This window comes from Pseudophryne corroboree, chromosome 10 (assembly GCF_028390025.1).
Source record: "Pseudophryne corroboree isolate aPseCor3 chromosome 10, aPseCor3.hap2, whole genome shotgun sequence".
Classification (NCBI taxonomy): domain Eukaryota; kingdom Metazoa; phylum Chordata; class Amphibia; order Anura; family Myobatrachidae; genus Pseudophryne; species Pseudophryne corroboree.
The window spans coordinates 376,642,548-376,664,784 of NC_086453.1; the positions used below are offsets into that span (position 1 = coordinate 376,642,548).

The following is a 22,237-nucleotide window of genomic DNA, read 5'->3' on the forward strand; positions in this document are numbered from 1 at the left end:
TAGAAACGGAATGGTTTTAACTTCAAACACACACTTCTCCAATTTACAATAGAGGTGATTGACACGGAGACGGGAAAGAACCTCTTTTACCCAGAAACGATGATCTTCGAGATTATTAGCAAAGATGAGAATGTCGTCTAGATAAACCACGACATGGCGGTACAAGATGTCCCTGAAAATCTCATTCACGAAGTGCTGGAAGACTGCTGGAGCGTTGCTCAATCCGAAGGGCATGACGAGGTACTCATAATGTCCGTCACGGGTGTTAAAGGCGGTCTTCCACTCGTCACCCTCACGGATTCGGATGAGATTGTAGGCACCCCTCAAGTCCAGCTTTGTGAAAATAGTTGCACCACTAACTCTATCAAAGAGCTCGGTAATCAGGGGTAAAGGGTATCGGTTCTTGACGGTAATGTTGTTCAGACCTCTGTAGTCGATGCACGGACGCAGACCACCGTCTTTCTTCTTAACGAAGAAGAAGCCTGCGCCGGCTGGAGAAGAAGATGGTCGGATGAAACCCTTCGCCAGGTTCTCTTTGATGTACTCTTCCATGGAGTGTGTCTCAGGCAGAGACAACGGATAAGTTCGGCCTCGCGGTGGAACCTTCCCTGCAATGAGGTCGATTGGGCAGTCCCATTCTCTATGAGGAGGAAGGATATCAGCAGAGGCTTTACTGAACACGTCCGTGAAGTCTTGATATGGAGGAGGCGGAACATCAGATGACCTGGGGAAGGAAGAACAAACAGGAAGAACTTTGGCTAAACAAGTCTCAGCACAGGAGGGACCCCATGCCAGTATTTGCGTAGTCGTCCAGTCAATTGATGGGTTGTGGAGACGGAGCCATGGAAGGCCTAAAACCACTGGATGTGTGGCTCTTGGAATCACTAAAAAAGAAATATACTCAGAATGAAGAACTCCCACTCTCAGACGAACTGGAAGAGTCCTTAAGGAAATGACTGCGTCAAAAATCTTGCTGCCATCCACGGCAGTCAAAGAGATGGACGAGGACAGTCTCTCGGTGGGTAGGGACCACCGTTTAACATAAGCTTCGGTTATGAAATTCCCAGCTGCTCCGGAATCAAGGAGGGCAATGACGTTCCTGTAACGTTGAGCAATTTGGAGCGACACTGGGAGGTTACAGTCATGAGGAGATGGAGAGGAGATCATTACTCCTAGCCGGCCCTCTCCTTGGCGAGCTAGGATCTGGAGTTTCCCGGACGTTTGGGACAGGCATTGATAGTGTGCGACGGAGCTGCACAGTAGAGACAGAGAGACTCAGAGAGACGTCTTCGGCGCTCAGCGGGAGATAGACGGGAACGACTAATTTGCATAGGCTCATCCTTGGATGGAGATGGTTGACGAGGAGGAGGAGCAGAAGATTTAGGAGTAGATGATCTTCCTCGCTCGGTTGCTCTCTCTCTGAAACGTAGATCAACCTTCGTGCAAAGAGAAATTAGCTCATCCAACTTAGAGGGCAAGTCTCTGGTAGCTAACTCATCCTTGATGCGTTCTGATAAGCCATGCCAGAATGCAGCATACAGGGCCTCGTCGTTCCATGCCAGTTCGGATGCCAGGATTTTAAACTGTATAAGATACTGTCCCACAGTACGTGTTCCCTGGCGTAAACGGAGAATCTCAGATGAAGCAGATGTTATCCGGCCTGGCTCGTCGAAGATGCGCCTGAATGTAGCTACAAAGTCAGTATAGGAGGATAGCAGGGGATCAGACTTCTCCCATAAAGGTGATGCCCAGTCAAGGGCTGAGCCACTGAGAAGGGAGATGATATAGGCAATTTTGGTACGGTCACTGAAGAAATTGCCAGGTAGAAGCTCAAAGTGGATTTCACATTGATTGAGAAATCCCCTGCAGAACCTTGGAGATCCATCAAATTTTGCTGGCGTTGGAAGATGAAGATGTGGACTGGAAATGGGTAAGGTGGGTGGGGTTACAGCTGGTGTCACTGTAGTGGACGCACCGGACGTGCCAGGTCCACGGAGGGTCGTTTGAATCCCATCCAGCCGTGTAGAGAGATCCTGGAGACAGCGGATGATGTGGCCCTGTGCAGCCTCCTGATGTTCAAGTCGGGCTGCCAGTTCTTGCATCGGCCTGGCCGCTTGATCCTGGTCTCCGGCTGGATTCATTTGGTCAGTGCTTACTGTCACAACTGAGGGCCTGAGCTGACGGGAGGCAGCCTCAGTTGTAGGGGCTGAGATGTAACGGAACCTGGGAGGTTGTATCAGACCCCTAGACATGTAAGTAACATGTAGAATAACTGCCCGAAGGCGTGACCACGACAACCAGGATAAAAGTCAATGATGTTTATTATGACAAACTCCGTAACACAGCAGCAGTAAAAGGAAACATAAAAGTCAACAGAGGATAAATACAATTCCTGGGTACTACAGGATGGCAGGAGCCACAGGCACTGGTAGTGTGAGACAGTTCTTATAATCTTCTAGTTGGAAAGTCCTTACCAGGCCTGACTGTAGCAATGGAGAGAACCCAGGATCGCACCAGCTGATGTTCCAGGAAAGGCTGGGCTGCTGAAGGTAAAGCGGCTGCTGTGGATACTGGCTGGAACAACACTGTTGTTGGTACGGAGTGAATACTGGCTGGAACCAGTTAAATAATAAACGAACTTGAGAGCGATGAAATAATAATGAAGTTTGGAGTTTGAGAGCGGTGAAATAATAATACCGGTGGAGAGTGGTAAACTGCAGAAAAGGACACCGGCCCTTTAAGAGAAGCTGTACACTGCTGGAAGCTGGGCTGGAAGCAGGTGATTGTTTGAGAACGGTGAAATAATAATACCGGTGGAGAGTGGTAAACTGCAGAAAGGACACCGGCCCTTTAAGAGAAGCTGTACACTGCTGGAAGCTGGGCTGGAAGCAGGTGATTGTTGTAGCTGGAAACAGGTGAGTCCAGAATGGATCGGAGAGTCAGGCTACACCGCAGATGGAATGCTGGTGCGGGTCTCTATAGCAGAAGTCTGGAGACAGGAGCTGGAACCTGGAAGACAACCACAGGAGAGAGACAAACTGGAACTAGGTTAGACAACCAAAGCACTGACGCCTTCCTTGCTCAGGCACAGCATACTTATACCTGCAGCAAGGAAGGGGTTGGCTAGGCAATTATGCAAATCAACAATACAGACAGCAGATTGGTGGAAATAATCAGATGACAAAATCCAAGATGGCTGCGCCCATGCAGACACTTGGAGGGAAGTTTGGTTTGTAATCCATGTGAGAATTGAAACAGTAATGGCGACGCCGGCCACAGGAGACAGGAGACGCCAGACTGACAAGCGCACATTTAACCACGCGGGCACAGCGGAGGCCGCGGCTGATGAAATCACCACTCTGACATTCTGCATGTGGAAACTCAGGAACAGCGGGATCCGGTCCTGGAACGCTGAGCCAGTCTTAGGAGGCATCTGAAGGGTAAGTAATGGCGTCCAGATACCCGGATCGTGACACCGACCAAGTAGCAGCTCAACAGAATTGCAATGCCGAGACCCCTCGGGCAGCCGCCCAAGAAGAGCCCACCTTCCTAGTGGAATGGGCCTTAACCGATTTTGGTAACGGCAATCCAGCCGTAGAATAAGGCTGCTGAATCGTGTTACAGATCCAGCGAGCAATAGTCTGCTTTGAAGCAGGGGCACCAGCCTTGTTGGCTGCATACAGGACAAACAGTGCTTCTGTTTTCCTGACCCTAGCCATTCTGGCCACGTAAATTTTCAAAGCCCTGACCACATCAAGGGACTCGGAATCCTCCAAGTCACGTGTAGCCACAGGCACCACAATAGGTTGGTTCATATGAAAAGATGACACCACCTTCGGCAAGAATTGAGGACGGGTCCGCAATTCCGCTCTATCCATATGGAAGGCCAGATAGGGGCTTTTATGAGCCAAAGCCGCCAATTCCGACACTCGCCTAGCCGAAGCCAAGGCTAACAACATGACCACCTTCCAAGTGAGATATTTTAACTCCACCGTTTTAAGTGGTTCAAACCAGTGCGACTTAAGGAAACTCAACACCACGTTAAGGTCCCAAGGCGCCACCGGAGGTACAAAAGGAGGCTGAATATGCAGCACTCCCTTCACAAAAGTCTGTACTTCAGGGAGAGAAGCCAATTCCTTTTGAAAGAAAATGGATAGGGCCGAAATCTGAACCTTAATGGAGCCTAATTTTAGGCCCAAATTCACTCCAGTTTGTAGGAAGTGAAGGAAACGGCCCAGATGGAATTCTTCCGTAGGAGCATTCCTGGCCTCACACCAAGAAACATACTTCCGCCATAAACGGTGATAATGTTTAGCTGTCACGTCCTTCCTAGCCTTTATCAGAGTAGGAATGACCTCATCCGGAATGCCCTTTTCCGCTAGGATCCAGCGTTCAACCGCCATGCCGTCAAACACAGCCGCGGTAAGTCTTGGAACAGACAGGGCCCCTGTTGTAACAGGTCCTGTCTTAGAGGAAGAGGCCACGGATCTTCTGTGAGCATTTCCTGCAGATCCGGATACCAGGCCCTTCGCGGCCAATCTGGGACAATGAGAATTGTCTGCACTCCTCTTTTTCTTATTATTCTCAACACCTTGGGGATGAGAGGAAGAGGAGGAAACACATAGACCGACTGGAACACCCACGGTGTCACTAGGGCGTCCACAGCCACTGCCTGAGGGTCTCTTGACCTGGCGCAATACCTCTGTAGCTTTTTGTTGAGACGGGACGCCATCATGTCTATCTGTAGCAGTCCCCACTGACTTGCAATCTGTGCGAAGACTTCCTGATGAAGTCCCCACTCTCCTGGATGCAGGTTGTGCCTGCTGAGGAAGTCTGCTTCCCAGTTGTCTACTCCCGGAATGAACACTGCTGACAGTGCGCTTACATGATTTTCCGCCCAGCGAAGAATCCTGGTGGCTTCCGCCATTGCCACTCTGCTCCTTGTGCCGCCTTGGCAGTTTACATGAGCCACTGCGGTGATGTTGTCTGACTGGATCAGTACCGGTAGGTCGTGAAGCAAGCTTGACAAAGGGCGTTGTATATGGCCCTCAGCTCCAGGATGTTGATGTGAAGACAAGTCTCTTGACTTGACCAAAGACCTTGGAAGTTTCTTCCCTGTGTGACTGCTCCCCAACCTCGGAGGCTCGTGTCCGTGGGTACCAGAATCCAGTCCTGGATGGCGAACCTGCGACCCTCTAGACGGTGAGCACTCTGCAGCCACCACAGGAGAGACATCCTGGCCCTGGGGGACAGGGTGATCAACTGATGCATCTGTAGATGTGACCCAGACCACTTGTCAAGTAGGTCCCATTGGAAGGTCCTCGCATGGAACCTGCCGAAGGGAATGGCCTCGTAAGATGCCACCATCTTTCCCAGGACCCGAGTGCAGTGAGGCACTGACACCTGTTTTGGCTTCAATAGGTTCCTGCCCAGAGTCATGAGTTCCTTGGCCTTTTCTATCGGAAGATAAACCCTTTTCTGGTCTGTATCCAGAATCATGCCCAAGAAGGTTAAACGAGTCGTAGGAACCAACTGCGACTTCGGGATATTGAGAATCCAGCCGTGTTGCTGTAACACCTTCAGGGAAAGTGACACGCTGTTCAACAACTGGAGATCGTCCAAGTACGGGATAATTGTGACACCCTGCTTGCGCAGGAGCACCATCATTTCCGCCATTACCTTGGTGAAAATCCTCGGGCCCGTGGAAAGCCCAAACGGCAACGTCTGAAATTGGTAATGACAATCCTGTACCGCAAATCTCAGGTACGCCTGATGAGGTGGATATATGGGAACATGGAGGTAAGCATCCTTTATGTCCAGGGATACCATAAAATCCCCCCCTTCTAGGCTGGCGATGACCTCTCTGAGCGACTCCATCTTGATCTTGAACCTTTTCAAGTATAGGTTCAAGGATTTTAAATTTAAAATGGGTCTGACCGAGCCGTCCGGCTTCGGGACCACAAACAGGGTTGAGTAATATCCCCTTCCTTGTTGAAGTAGGGGAACTTTGACCACCACCTGTTGAAGATACAACTTGTGAATTGCATTTAACACTATCTCCCTTTCCGGGGGAGAAGCCGGTAGGGCCGATTTGAAAAACTGGCGAGGAGGCACCTCTTCGAATTCCAGCTTGTAACCCAGGGAAACAATTTCTATTGCCCAGGGGTCCACCTGTGAGTGAACCCAGATGTGGCTGAAAAGTCGAAGACGTGCCCCCACTGGGGCGGACTCCCTTAGCGGAGCCCCAGCGTCATGCGGTGGATTTTGTAGAGGCCGGGGAGGACTTATGTTCCTGGGAACTAGCTGTGGTTGGCAGCTTTTTCCCTCTGCCCTTACCTCTGGCAAGAAAGGACGCTCCTCGTACTCTCTTGTTTCTCTGTGACCGAAAGGACTGCATCTGGTGATGTAGCGCTTTCGTTGGCTGTGAGGGAATATAAGGCAAAAAGTTTGATTTACCTGCCGTAGCTGTGGAGACCAGGTCTGAAAGAGACAATTCCTCACCCCTTTAAATTCAATAAGTTTTTATTGGTTTTTTCAATGCTTTAACATTTAAACATTGCCAAAGGCAAACATAACGTACATACATCTACTGGACTAAAACTCTTAAACAGAAAGAGTGCAATAAAATCAACAACATGCTTACGGTATTACATAGGAAGCTTAGTGTGATGTGGTATTAGGTATCCCATTCATAGTCATAAATAGCAATAAAGCAGTGGTGACCCATTATTCTTTTATATTAAACACACATTGTATTATCTTTTGTCATGGCATTATCGTGCCTTTGAATCCGGCCGACCACGGGCCACTCATCCCAGAGATCCCACACAGAGACCACTCATATCAGACAGTTAAATAAATCTAGGGTTCAGCAGTATTCATCCGTGAAGCAAAATAGCGAGAGCTCATCCACTTTCCCCAAATAGCAATAAACTTTTTTTCCGCATTCCTGGCCAGATATACAAATTTTTCATGAGCGACGGATGTATTAACCAGCGCAATCCAGGATTGTAGCGCTGGGGCTTCATTAGCCATCCAAAGTCTGGCTATGCAAACCTTGGCCAGAGCACAGAGGTTTATAACATAGCGTCGACTGGGCGGATCTAGAGCTACCTCATCTATAGTTGCTAATATACAAGAGATAGGTGTAAGTACGGAAGAGGGGATACCCGTACCAACTATGGCACGTATAACCTCCTCCCAAAAAATCGCCACCAAGGCACATAGCCATATCATATGCCAAAAGTCTGCTCCCAGACTGCCACATTTGGGACACTTTGAACTATGGGATCCCCCTATATATGACAGTCTCAGGGGGGACATATATACCCTGTGTAGCACGAACAACTGAATTTGTTGATATCGGACAGATGATGTTGAAAGCCTGCACGATCCCAGAGCACCCTCCCACAAATCATCCGACACTGGACCTAGATCAGTTTCCCATTTGGTCTTGAGGGCACTAAGGGGGTCTATATGATGCATTTGAAGTAAACGGCCATATATTTTGGAGACTAAATGACCGGATCCCACCGTCTGCAACAGCAATTTGACCGGTGAATCAGTAAGCGCCGGCGGGCCATCGGGGAATTGGGCAGACATAGCATGTCGCAATTGAAGGAAGCGAAAAAAATACGCAGAGGGGACGTTAAATTCCTGTTGAATCTGCTGGAAGGATCTAAAAAACCCGTCAGTGTATAAGTGCCCCAGTGAAGTTACTCCCCATGGTTCCCACACCTCCCTGACTTGAAGCTGACACAACTCCGGCAATCCATATTTATTGTCCAGCGGAGTGTCAGGGTCAATGCCCTGCCCCTGCATTATCCGATGCGCCAGCCTCCAAATAGTAAGATATTGTTTAATCAGTGGTAGTGCCGACATTTTGACGCCTCCACAGAGAAGCAGTCTCAGTGGGGAGCCACCTGGATACTCCTGCAATACCAACTGTGAGTGCAGACTTGAAGTGTCAGAATCATTAACCCATTCCCATAGATGTGCTAATTGTGCTGCAAAGTAATAAAAACGAAAGTTGGGAAGAGCCAGCCCCCCTGAGGTTTTGTGCCTGGTCAAAGTATTAAGTTTCAGCCGTGCCCGTTTACTAGCCCATACCAAAGAGGATATCAAACCATCTATCTGTTTGAAAGTTTTCTGGGGGATATATATTGGGGATTGTTGTAGTATGTACAGGAGTTTGGGCTGAAAAACCATTTTCACCATGTTAACCCTCCCTGTAACTGTCAGGGGCAATTTCCCCCAAACCTTCACCTTATTGCGAAGATAAGATATTTGCGGTGTAATATTAAGGGAAGTAAATTTATGAGGGTCATTGGATACCCAAATGCCCAGATATTTAAAGGAATTCACCCATCTTAGCGGGAGAACAGCCAATGGGGAGTCAGGGACCTCGCCCTGAAACGGGATAATGGAGGATTTCTCCCAATTGATCAGGAGCCCGGAGTAACAGCCGAACTCGTTAATAATATCTAAAATCTTAGGCATAGACTCAGCATAGCGATCCACTGATAGCAGGATGTCATCGGCATATAGAGCTATTTTCTCCTCCCTGGTGCCCACGGTGTATCCAACAATTTCAGGGTTCGCTCGCAGAAGACATGCAAGGGGTTCAATGGCTATAGCAAATAGAGTAGGGGACAATGGGCATCCCTGACGAGTGCCTCTAGACAACGGAAAGGAATGTGACACAAAACCATTCACCGCCACTCTAGCCAGGGGAGAGGAATACATCAAGCGGACGAATTTGATAAAGCTGGGGCCTATACCAAACTTGTGCATGATACTCCACAAGTACTCCCACTCCACAGAGTCAAATGCCTTAGCGGCGTCCAATGATACTACTATGGATGAGGGTGCCTCACGGGGGACCTGGAGATGGGTAAATAATCGTCTGAGATTAATGGATGTTGACTTATTAGGCATAAATCCCGTCTGATCTGGGTGTATGATCTGCGTAATGACTTTATTTAATCTACACGCCAGGATTTTGGCCAGAATTTTAATATCGGTCGGTAGAAGGGAGATAGGTCTATAAGAATCAACCTTCCTATGGTCCTTATCGGGCTTCGGAAGGACAATAATCAATGCCTCCGCCATAGATAATGGGAGGGATTCCTGTGTGAATATCTGATTATATAGCTCAAGTAATTGGGGGACAAAAAAATCTAAATGGCGTTTATAGAGCTCAGACGGTATGCCGTCGAGCCCTGAAGCCTTCCCATTGGGGGCAGCATTGATCGCATCCACAATCTCCTCTGGTGAAATAGGTGCCTCGAGGAAGTCATGCGCCTCACAAGTTAGCAAGGGGAGCTGTATAGTCTGTAGATATTCGTCTAGTTGCATCGGGGTGCAGTCTAGTTTAGAGCTATATAATCGCCTATAATACGACACGAATTCCGACGCAATCTGTGGGGTCTGCGACACAGTGGTACCGTCTGAGGCCTCTATTTCAACTACGGTGTTAGCGGATCTCTCACCCCGTGCCAGGGAGGCTAAATAAGATCCCGGCCTATCCCCGGAGGTGTAAAAGGCGTGAGAGGAGAAGAGGAGTCTATGCTGAGTCTTATCCATTAGACATTCCCTCCACTCCCCCTGAGCCGTCAACCATGCAGATTTGGAACTATTCAAGCAGTCCTGTAAATATTGTGCCTCTGCAGCAACACTTTTGGTCTCTAATTCGGACTCCCGGTGCCTGAAAAAGGTTTTTAAGTTAGCCACTCGTTTAATTAGGGTTCCCCGCAAAAAGGCCTTGAACGCATCCCATAAATTAGAGATAGACTGCCCATCTTTGTTTATCTCGAAAAATTCCCGCCATGCAGTCACCAAATCGGAGCCATCTCCCATATGTACCAGCCAAAACGGATTAAACTTCCACACTGCCTGGCCTCTAGAGCAATTAAAATCCAGGGTCAGTGTTAAAGGGGAGTGATCCGATATACCCCTAGTCTCATATTTGCTATCCCGGACCCTAGGAATCAGATCGCTCGATAAAAGAGCCAGGTCAATCCTAGAGAACGAGGAGTGGGAATGTGAGAAGCATGAATACTGTTTAACAGATGGATGTCTCAGTCTCCAGGGATTAACCAGACCCAGCCCCGAGACAACATCCGCAAAATCATTTCTACCAGAATGTGGACCAGAGGGATTAGTAGAGAATCTATCCATCGCTTTATCTAATACATTGTTGAAATCCCCCACACAAACCACGGGTATACCCGGTGACAAGGCCATAAACTCTGCAACCCTTTTCAGGACATCGGAGGAGTACGGGGGAGGCACATACACGGACAGTAAAAGCAGAGGGGTACAGTGGATCTTACACTTTAGAAACACATATCTCCCCCATGGGTCCGTTTGTACTGACTCCATCACAAAGGGAACAGTCTTCTTTACAAGGATAGAGACCCCCCGGGAGGCAGAAGTGTGTGTAGAATGGAATGCCCATCCTACCCAAGGTCTCTTAATGGCTAGGGTCTTGCTGCCCACCAGGTGGGTCTCCATAAGACATATCACATCAGCGGCATACTGCTTAATTTGTCTAAGTACCAGAGATCTCTTAAGTTTGTCATTGAGTCCCCGCACATTCCATGACACTATCCTAAGTCCAACCATGAGGGGTCGTTTTGATCATAATAGAGGCTACAGCCCGCAGCCAGCCAGATCCATCTTCTCTGCAAACAAGTACAAGGCACCACCGCTCAATGAATAGGTTCGTAAGCCACACACACTCAAATTCGGAACATCCATACCAGAAACAACCGTAACCGTTAACTTCCCCCCTCCCCCCACCCTGTACACTACTCCCAACCTGCAGCATACTTGGATCCCCTAACCTAACACCGGCTCAAGCCCAGAGCACACAACTCGTTACCCTCTGGGTGAAGCCAAAAATATAATGGCCCTTAGAAAGAAAGAAGAAAAAAAAAAACGAAACACCCACAAAACAAAGCATCCCCAGCCTTTAGACTAAGTCACCCCCACAAGATAGAAAAAGGGGCGAAGCATACAAAGTCACTCCCCGAGATTCAAGAGCAATATACCATCGGGTGTATTCGGACCACAAATATATCCCTCCTCTCCCCCATCTCTCCCAACCTACACATCCTAGCAACATAAGTATATTAATTGGCTTGTATGAGAAGGATAACAAGACAGAAGACCTGGTAAGTAATTATCCCCCCCACCGCCCTCACATCCTCAGGAAGCAGTTCTTCGACATTTAAACATTTTCCACATCCTTCATCCCCCCAGTATATATGCAAATAATCTTATCCTGTCCATAAAGTCTCATGCAACCACAGTCACAGGAAATAATCACGGATCAGCAAGAGCCCGTCTCGCCGGGAAGCGTCTATCCAGCCATATCATCGCCTCTCGAGGAGCCGCAAAAAATTTGGTTTCACCATCAGCTACCACTCGTAATCGTGATGGAAAGAGCATGGCGTATGGCAAATCAAGTTCCCGGAGTCTCCTCTTAACAGGGAGAAATTGAGCTCTATCTTTCTGCACCTCCATCGCAAAGTCTGGGAAGACCGATATTGGCGACCCGTTCCTTTTTAGAGGGCCTTTCGTGCGAGCAAGTTTCAGAACAGTGTCCCGGTCGCGGAAGTGAAGGAACTTGGCGATGAAGGTACGGGGCGGAGCCCCCGGAGGCAACGGGCGCATCGGAACTCTATGAGCTCGTTCTATGGTGAAATGAGACGAGAATTCCTCGGATCCAAATGCCTTCCGAAGCCACTCCTCTAGAAATTCCTCAGGAGATGAGCCTTCCTCCTTCTCGGGCAAGCCTATGAAACGGACATTATTGCGACGTAGGCGTCCCTCCATATCCGTTAGTTTTTTGCGCACATCAGTCATTTGAGACTCCAAAATATCAGTACGCCGTCCCAGCGGGGTGACAGTATCCTCGACATTGGAGATACGGGTTTCGGCCTCACCCACCCTCTCTCTCACCCGTTGTAGGTCCTGATGTATAATGGAGAGATCAGACTGCACCTGCCCAATTTTATCGGCCAAACGGGCCTCGCTAGCTGTCACGGCATCCAACACTCTTTGTAAAGCAGCATCAGGCGGTTCTGCTGAGGCAGAGCTGTATGCAGGAGAGGGGGGCGGAGACTCAGCTTGTGTAGTTTCCCTCCTCTGTTGTTGGGGACCGGGGTTGCGAACAAACTTTTCCATTGCGCCCGCCGCCGCGTTTTGTTGGCGGCCTTTCACCATTTTGGATAACACAATGCCGCCGTATTCGACTAGTTATATATCCAAGCAATGTAGGCAGAGAGAGGGGGCGCAGGCACCAACCCGCTGTGTGAGGGCCAGGAGACGCAGGACAAATATATATATATAAAAGGACCAATGTTCCTGGAAGTGTTGCTGCGTGTCGGCACTATGAACCTGGAAGCTGTGGTCTGAATCAGGGAGTCTGGCAGTTTCCCACCTGTACAGACAGTACCTTCCCGAGGCAGAACAATGCAGGTCCTCTTATTATCTTTCACCAGCCTCCAGTCAGGTCCAGCTGCCCATGCTGCATGTAACAGACATTTCCTGCAGGAGGGGTTTGGACAGGAGCAAAACTGAGCCTGCCGCCAACCCCAAGATGGCGCCCGGAAACCCCACAGATAGCCCAGTTAATGTTATAGCCCCCCAGGGACAAGGGCCCCTGTAGCAGGCAGCGGGGGTGGTCAGCGTTCGGCGCACTGGCCGCTTCAGATCTATCACAGGGCTGTCAGGGGCGGGTGGCGGAGCTCCGTGTATGCGGCCCGCCAACCGCAAGATGGCGCCCGGCGGCTTCACACAGGCTTCACGGCCGCGACAGGCGCCCTGGACGTCCGGCGGGGAAACGAAGCAGAAGGGTGTATTATGCAGGTGGCGGGGCCCCCGCGGCGTCCACTCTCCGGTCGCAGGGCACTTCAGGAACGCCGGGAGGGAGACGAGTGGCACAGCTCCCCTGCAGCACCCTCCAAGATGGCGCCGGCCTCATGCAGGTCAGAACAAATCAGTTTTTCTAACGTTCCCAGCAGGGACACCGGGCTCCAAATTTACTTGAAATGAGGTCCAAGTCCGGCAGCAGATAATCATAAAGCCGCACAGGGCCACTTATACAGTCACTTAGGGGGTGCAGGATATAATAAGGATATTGTCGGCTGGGGAGCTAGGAGAACACGTCCTACTCCATTACTCGTCAGGCCACGCCCCCCAATTCCTCACCCCTTTAAGGTAAAACCTCCATATGCCTCTTTGAGTCGGCATCACCTGTCCATTGTCGGGTCCATAGGACTCGTCTAGCCGAAATCGATATAGCGTTGACTCTAGAACCCAGTAGGCCAATGTCTCTTTGAGCGTCTCTCATATATAAGACAGCATCTTTAATATGTCCTAGGGTCAATAAAATGGTATCCTTATCCAGGGTATCAAGTTCCGTCTGAGTAAGGTACCAGAATGTGTGTAAATGGACTTCAAGGTAGCCTCCTGCTTGCGATCTGCAGGATTTCTGAGGGTAGCCGTATCTTGGGATGGCAGCGCTACCTTTTTGGATAAGCGTGTCAACGCTTTGTCCACCCGTAGGGAGGATTCTCACTGTATCCTGTCCTTAGCTGGGAAAGGATACGCCATAAGAATCCTTTTGGGAATCTGCAGTTTCTTGTCTGGAGATTCCCAAACCTTTTCAAATAACTCGTTCAGCTCATGAGATAGGGGAAAAGTTACCTCAGGTTTCTTTCCCTTATACATGTGTACCCTCGTGTCAGGGACAGGGGGTTCCTCTGTGATATGCAAAACATCTTTTATGGCAATAATCATATATTGAATACTTTTTGCCAATTTTGGCTGTAACTTTGCGTCATTGTAGTCGACACTGGAGTCAATCCGTGTCGGTATCAGTGTCTACTAGTTGGGATAGTGGGCGCTTTTGAGACCTCGAAGGTCCCTGCGACATAGGGGCAGGCAGGGGTGGACTCCCTGCATGTTCCCTTGCCTCAGCTTTGTCCAATCTTTTGTGCAATAAATTAACATTAGCACTTAAAACATTCCACATATCCACCCAGTCAGGTGTCGGTGTTGCCGACGGAGACACAATCATCTGCTCCACCTCCTCCCTAGGAGAGCCTTCCACCTCAGACATGCCGACACACGCGTACCAACACACCACACATTCAGGGAAGTCTCTTATCTGGAGACAGTTCCCCCACAAGGCCCTTTGGAGAGACAGAGAGAGAGTATGCCAGCACACACCCAGCGCCAATGACCCAGAAAAAAACCACACTATATGTTTACCCAGATAGCGCTGTAATCTGTATTGTGCGCCAATTATGTGCCCCCCCCCCCCTTCATTAAAACCCTCTTTCACCGTATAAGCAGGGGAGAGTCCGGGGAGCTTCCTCTCAGCGCTGTGCTGTGGAGAAAATGGCGCTGGTGAGTGCTGAGGGACAAGGTCCGCCCCCTCAGCGGCGGGCTTCGGTCCCGCTAAAAATTTTCCAAAAACTGGCAGGGGCTCCTTTATATACAGTGCCTAGCCTGTATATAAGTACTTTGCCAGATATGGAGGCTCATATTGCTGCCCAGGGCGCCCCCCCTGCGCCCTGCACCCTTACAGTAACTGCCGTGTGTGAGCTGTGTGGGAGCAATGGCGCACAGCGGTAACGCTGTGCGTTACCTCAGTGAAGATCATGAAGTCTTCTGCCGCCTCTGAAGTCTTCTTTCTTCTCATACTCACCCGGCTTCTATCTTCCGGCTCTGCGAGGAGGACGGCGGCGCGGCTCCGGGACGGACGGCGAGGGTGAGACCTGCGTACCGTTCCCTCTGGAGCTAATGGTGTCCAGTAGCCTAAGAAACAGAGCCTAACATTAAAGTAGGTCTGCTTCTCTCTCCTCAGTCCCTCGATGCTGTTGCCAGCAGGATCCCTGAAAATAAAAAACCTAACAAAATACTTTCTTTACAGGAAAACTCAGGAGAGCTCCTGTAATGCACCCAGTCTCCTCTGTGCACAGTAGTAAACTGGGGTCTGAAGGAGGGGCATAGAGGGAGAAGCCAGTGCACACCCATACCTACAGTTCTTTCTTAAAGTGCCTATGTCTCCTGCGGAGCCCGTCTATCCCCATGGTCCTTACGGAGTCCCCAGCATCCTCTAGGACGTTAGAGAAAATAGCTAATCTGCGCATGCGTTTGCACCGCAATGCGCACACGCATCGTACGAGTACGTAGTCCATTGTGGTTTTGCACTGGTTCTAGCGACTATTCCAATCGCACAGCCGAACTCAAGGAGATTGACAGAAAGAGGGTGTTTCTGGGTGTCAACTGACCGTTTTCTGACAGTGTTTGGAAAAACGCAGGCGTGGGCGGGCGTTTGCTGTGCGGGTATCTGACGTCATTACCGTGTCACTCGTCGCAGCAATCATCGCACAGGATAAGTAACTACAGGGCTCATCTTGTTTTGCACAAAATGTGTTTGCAGGCGCTCTGCTGCACAGGCGTTCACACTCCTGCAAAGCGAAAATACACTCCCCCCGTGGGCGGCGACTATGCGTTTACACGGCTGCTAAAACCTGCTAGCGAGCGATCAACTCGGAATGACCCCCAATATCCATGTGTGATATATCCCTGTGTGACTAATAATATCCCTGTGTGATAATAGCCCTGTGTAACTAATAATATCCCTGTGTGATAATATCCCTGTGTGACTAATAATATCTCTGTGTGACTAATAATATCCCTGTGTGACTAATAATAGCCCTGTGTGACTAATAATATCCCTGTGTGATAATATCCCTGTGTGACTAATAATATACCCGTGTGATAATATCCCTGTGTGACTAATAATATCCCTGTGTGACTGATAATATCCCTGTGTGACTGATAATATCCCTAATATCCCTGTGTGATAATGTCCCTGTGTGATAATGTCCCTGTGTGATAATATACCTGTGTGATAATGTCCCTGTGTGATAATGTCCCTGTGTGATAATATCCCTGTGTGACTAATAATATCCCTGTGTGACTAATAATATACCTGTGTGATAATATCCCTGTGATAATGTCCCTGTGTGATAATATCCCTCTGTGACTAATAATATACCTGTGTGATAATATCCCTGTGTGATAATTTCCCTGTGTAATAATATACCTGTGTGATAATATCCCTGTGTGATATTGTCCCTGTGTGATAATGTCCCTGTGTGATAATGTCCCTGTGTGATAAAGTCCCTGTGTGATAATGTCCCTGTGTGATAAAGTCCCTGTGTGATAATGTACCTGTGTGATAATGTCCCTGTGTGATAATGTCCCTGTGTGATAATGTACCTGTGTGATAATGTCCCTGTGTGATAATGTCCCTGTGTGATAATGTACCTGTGTGATAATGTCCCTGTGTGATAATGTACCTGTGTGATAATATACCTGTGTGATAATGTCCCTGTGTGATAATGTCCCTGTGTGATAAAGTCCCTGTGTGATAATGTCCCTGTGTGATAATGTCCCTGTGTGATAAAGTCCCTGTGTGATAATATACCTGTGTGATAATATACCTGTGTGATAATGTACCTGTGTGATAATGTCCCTGTGTGATAATATACCTGTGTGATAATATACCTGTGTGATAATGTACCTGTGTGATAATATACCTGTGTGATAATGTACCTGTGTGATAATGTACCTGTGTGATAATGTCCCTGTGTGATAATGTCCCTGTGTGATAATATACCTGTGTGATAATGTACCTGTGTGATAATGTACCTGTGTGATAATATACCTGTGTGATAATGTCCCTGTGTGATAATGTCCCTGTGTGATAATGTCCCTGTGTGATAATATACCTGTGTGATAATGTACCTGTGTGATAATATACCTGTGTGATAATGTCCCTGTGTGATAATATACCTGTGTGATAATATACCTGTGTGATAATATACCTGTGTGATAATATACCTGTGTGATAATATACCTGTGTGATAATATACCTGTGTGATAATGTCCCTGTGTGATAATATACCTGTGTGATAATATACCTGTGTGATAATATACCTGTGTGATAATGTCCCTGTGTGATAATGTCCCTGTGTGATAATGTACCTGTGTGATAATGTCCCTGTGTGATAATATACCTGTGTGATAATGTACCTGTGTGATAATGTCCCTGTGTGATAATATACCTGTGTGATAATGTCCCTGTGTGATAATGTCCCTGTGTGATAATATACCTGTGTGATAATGTCCCTGTGTGATAATGTCCCTGTGTGATAATATACCTGTGTGATAATATACCTGTGTGATAATGTCCCTGTGGCAATTGTTAGCTGTGCTGTGGTATATAATCCGCTCCCTGACTTCCCGCGCTCTCCCTCTTCCAGGCGTTCATCAGCGGGGCTGGAGACACGGATGTCTATGTGGTAATGTGTCGCACAGGGAGCAGTGGACCGCGGGGGATCTCCTGTCTGGTGGTGGAGAAAGGGACCCCGGGCCTCAGCTTTGGAAAGAAGGAGAGGAAGGTGAGGAGGGAGGAAAAATCTTCCTAAATAGTATTGGAGATTGTGAGACCTACAGTGTCTAGGTCAGTTATTGTTCCAGCGGTTCCCATAAACAGGAATGATGTATACAGTCCCGGACTGGAGATGCAGAACACTGGGAAGCATCCACGCCAACCTATGTCCATTGTGTGACGTGATACTTAACACTTTTTGTACTGTCCATGAAACCTAGCCGCCAGTCACAGTCCAGTCTCATCTCTGCCAGGTATAACAAGGGGAGGGTGTCACAGCCAAGGGGAGGGAGTCACAGCCAAGGGGAGGGAGTCACAGCCAAGGGGAGGGAGTCACAGCCAAGGGGAGGGTGTCACAGCCAAGGGGAGGGAGTCACAGCCAAGGGGAGGGAGTCACAGCCAAGGGGAGGGAGTCACAGCCAAGGGGAGGGAGTCGCAGCCAAGGAAGGGGGGGGAGTCACAGCCAAGGGGGGAGCCAAGGGGAGGGAGTCACAGCCAAGGGGAGGCAGTCACAGCCAAGGGGAGGGAGTCGCAGCCAAGGGGGGGGGGGGGGGAGTCACAGCCAAGGGGGGAGCCAAGGGGAGGGAGTCACAGCCAAGGGGAGGGAGTCACAGCCAAGGGGTGGGAGTCACAGCCAAGGGGGGGGGGGAGTCACAGCCAAGGGGGGAGCCAAGGGGAGGGAGTCACAGCCAAGAGGGGGGGGGGGGGGGGGGTGAGTCACAGCCAAGGGGGGAGGGAATCACAGCCAAGGGGGAGCCAAGGGGAGGGAGTCACAGCCAAGGGGAGGGTGTCACAGCCAAGGGGAGGGAGTCACAGCCCAAGGGGGAGGGAATCTCAGCCAAGGGGGAGCCAAGGGGAGGGAGTCACAGCCAAGGGGAGGGAGTCACAGCCAAGGGGAGGGAGTCACAGCCAAGGGGGGAGGGAGTCACAGCCAAGAGGGGGTAGGGGGGAGTCACAGCCAAGGGGGGAGGGAATCACAGCCAAGGGGGAGCCAAGGGGAGGGAGTCACAGCCAATGGGAGGGAGTCACAGCCAAGGGGAGGGAGTCACAGCCCAGGGGGGAGGGAATCTCAGCCAAGGGGGAGCCAAGGGGAGGGAGTCACAGCCAAGGGGAGGGAGTCACAGCCAAGGGGAGGGAGTCACAGCCAAGGGGGGAGGGAGTCGCAGCCAAGGGGAGGGGGGGGGGAGTCGCAGCCAAGGGGGGAGGGAGTTGCAGCCAAGGAAGGAGTCGCAGCCAAGGGGAAGGAGTCGCAGCCAAGGGGGGAGGGAGTCACAGCACTAATCTGCTACATAGACTGTGTGACTGCTCTGCGCTCACTCTGTGACATCGCCATCCAGTCACACACTAACCTGCTACATAGACTGTGTGACTGCACTGCGCTCACTCTGTGACATCACCATCCAATCACACACTAACCTGCTACATAGACTGTGTGACTGCACTGCGCTCACTCTGTGACATCACCATCCAATCACACACTAACCTGCTACATAGACTGTGTGACTGCACTGCACTCACTCTGTGACATCGCCATCCAATCACACACTAACCTGCTACATAGACTGTGTGACTGCACTGTGCTCACTCTGTGACATCACCATCCAATCACACACTAACCTGCTACATAGACTGTGTGACTGCACTGTGCTCACTCTGTGACATCACCATCCAATCGCACACTAACCTGCTACACAGACTGTGTGACTGCACTGTGCTCACTCTGTGACATCACCATCCAATCACACACTAACCTGCTACATAGACTGTGTGACTGCACTGTGCTCACTCTGTGACATCACCATCCAATCACACACTAACCTGCTACATAGACTGTGTGACTGCACTGTGCTCACTCTGTGACATCACCATCCAATCACACACTAACCTGCTACATAGACTGTGTGACTGCATTGTGCTCACTCTGTGACATCACCATGACTGGTAAATCATCTGTAGGTCATCTGTTGCAAAAATCATAATAGATCAATGACAATAATAATAATAATAATAATACTATAAGGATAAAGCAAAACTAAGACTGAAATCAGAGGATGAGAAGTGTACGCCATTGCCTGACACACAATTTAAATATAAGTCTCCTTTAGGACGTGTCAACGTCCTAAAGGAGACTATGGGTCTATGTACTAAGCCTTAAAGAGAGATAAAGTACCAGCCAATCAGCTCATAACTGTCATTTCTCAAACACAGGGGCAGATGTATTAACCTGGAGACGGCATAAGGAAGTGATAAACCAGTGATAAGTGCAAGGTGATAAACGCACCAGCCAATCAGCTCCAATATGTAAATTAACAGTTAGGAGCTGATTGGCTGCTGCCTTTATCACCTTGCACTTATCACTGGTTTATCACTGGTTTATCACTTCCGTATGCTTCCTCCAGGTTAATACATCTGCCCCTGTGTTTGAGAAATGACAGTTATGAGCTGATTGGCTGGTACTTTATCTCTCTAAGGCTTAGTACATAAACCCCATAGTCTCCTTTAGGACGTTGACACGTTAATTCTAGTGTTACCGCCTCCATGTTACATGTTACACTCCGGCTGGGGCTGAGGTATGTCTGGAGTGCACACAGACCAGTGTGAGTCCATGTTGCTTAGTAACCTATTGTACTGTTTCTTAATGAATAACGCACATTGGATTGTCAGTTACCAGGTGTGCACACGCGTCCCTGCTTACCGACAGGTTTATCTGGGTGTAATGTATCACACCTGTCACACCGGGTGTTTCTTCCAGAGGAGAGAGTCGCCCCGTTCAGTGTCTGCCGGCTCCCAGACTATTATATACCACTACTGCTAATTAGTACTGTGGAAGTATTAATATAATAACAACTAATAGTGTTCCCCCCAATAGTTATCATATATAACAGTGTCCTCTTAGTAGTAATAATAATATGTAATAGTGTCCACTTAGTAATAATATGTAATAGTGTCCACTTAGTAATAATATGTAATAGTGTCCACTTAGTAATAATATGTAACAGTGCCCCTTTAGTAGCAGTAAGATATAACATATATATTACAGCTATGGGGGCATTATTACATATTATTACAGCTAAGGGGCACTATTACATATTATTACTAAGGGGGCACTATTACATATTATTACAGCTATGGGGGCACTATTACATATTATTACAGCTATGAGAGCACTATTACATATTATTACTAAGGGAGCATTATTACATATTATTACAGCTATGGGGGCATTATTACATATTATTACAGCTATGGGGCACTATTACATATTATTACTAAGGGGGCACTATTACATATTATTACAGCTATGGGGGCACTATTACATATTATTACAGCTATGAGAGCACTATTACATATTATTACTAAGGGAGCATTATTACATATTATTACAGCTATGGGGGCATTATTACATATTATTACAGCTATGGGGGCACTATTACATATTATTACAGCTAAGGGGACACTATTACATATTATTACTAAGGGGGCACTATTACATATTATTACTAAGGGGGCACTATTACATATTATTACAGCTATGGGGGCATTATTACATATTATTACAGCTAAGGGGACACTATTACATATTATTACTAAGGGGGCACTATTACATATTATTACTAAGGGGGCACTATTACATATTATTACAGCTATGGGGGCACTATTACATATTATTACAGCTAAGGGGACACTATTACATATTATTACTAAGGGAGCACTATTACATATTATTACTAAGGGGGCACTATTACATATTATTACTAAGGGGGCACTATTACATATTATTACAGCTATGGGGGCATTATTACATATTATTACAGCTAAGGGGCACTATTACATATTATTACAGCTATGGGGCACTATTACATATTATTACAGCTATGGGGGCACTATTACATATTATTACAGCTATGGGGGCACTATTACATATTATTACAGCTATGGGGCACTATTACATATTATTACAGCTATGGGACACTATTACATATTATTACTAAGGGGGCACTATTACATATTATTACTAAGGGGGCACTATTACATATTATTACAGCTATGGGGGCATTATTACATATTATTACTAAGGGGGCACTATTACATATTATTACAGCTACGGGGGCACTATTACATATTATTACAGCTATGAGAGCACTATTACATATTATTACTAAGGGGGCACTATTACATATTATTACAGCTATGAGAGCACTATTACATATTATTACAGCTAAGGGGGCACTATTACATATTATTACAGCTATGAGAGCACTATTACATATTATTACTAAGGGGGCATTATTACATATTATTACAGCTATGGGGGCACTATTACATATTATTACAGCTAAGGGGCACTATTACATATTATTACAGCTATGGGGGCACTATTACATATTATTACAGCTATGGGGGCACTATTACATATTATTACAGCTAAGGGGCACTATTACATATTATTACAGCTATGGGGGCACTATTACATATTATTACTAAGGGGGCACTATTACATATTATTACAGCTATGGGGACACTATTACATATTATTACAGCTAAGGGGCATTATTACATATTATTACAGCTATGGGGACACTATTACATATTATTACAGCTAAGGGGCACTATTACATATTATTACAGCTATGGGGACACTATTACATATTATTACAGCTAAGGGGCACTATTACATATTATTACAGCTATGGGGACACTATTACATATTATTACAGCTATGGGGGCACTATTACATATTATTACAGCTAAGGGGCA

General features: G+C 47.9%; 1 protein-coding gene across 1 annotated transcript in view; it reads left to right on the top strand.

Moving 5' to 3' along the window:
* Positions 1-22,237, top strand: part of ACAD8 (acyl-CoA dehydrogenase family member 8) — a 128,507-nt gene that overhangs the window by 75,817 nt on the left and 30,453 nt on the right. The window contains exon 6 of the mRNA XM_063943791.1: positions 17,352-17,489. Within this exon, the coding sequence (XP_063799861.1) occupies positions 17,352-17,489 (138 nt within the window). The remainder of the gene's footprint in view (positions 1-17,351; positions 17,490-22,237) is intronic.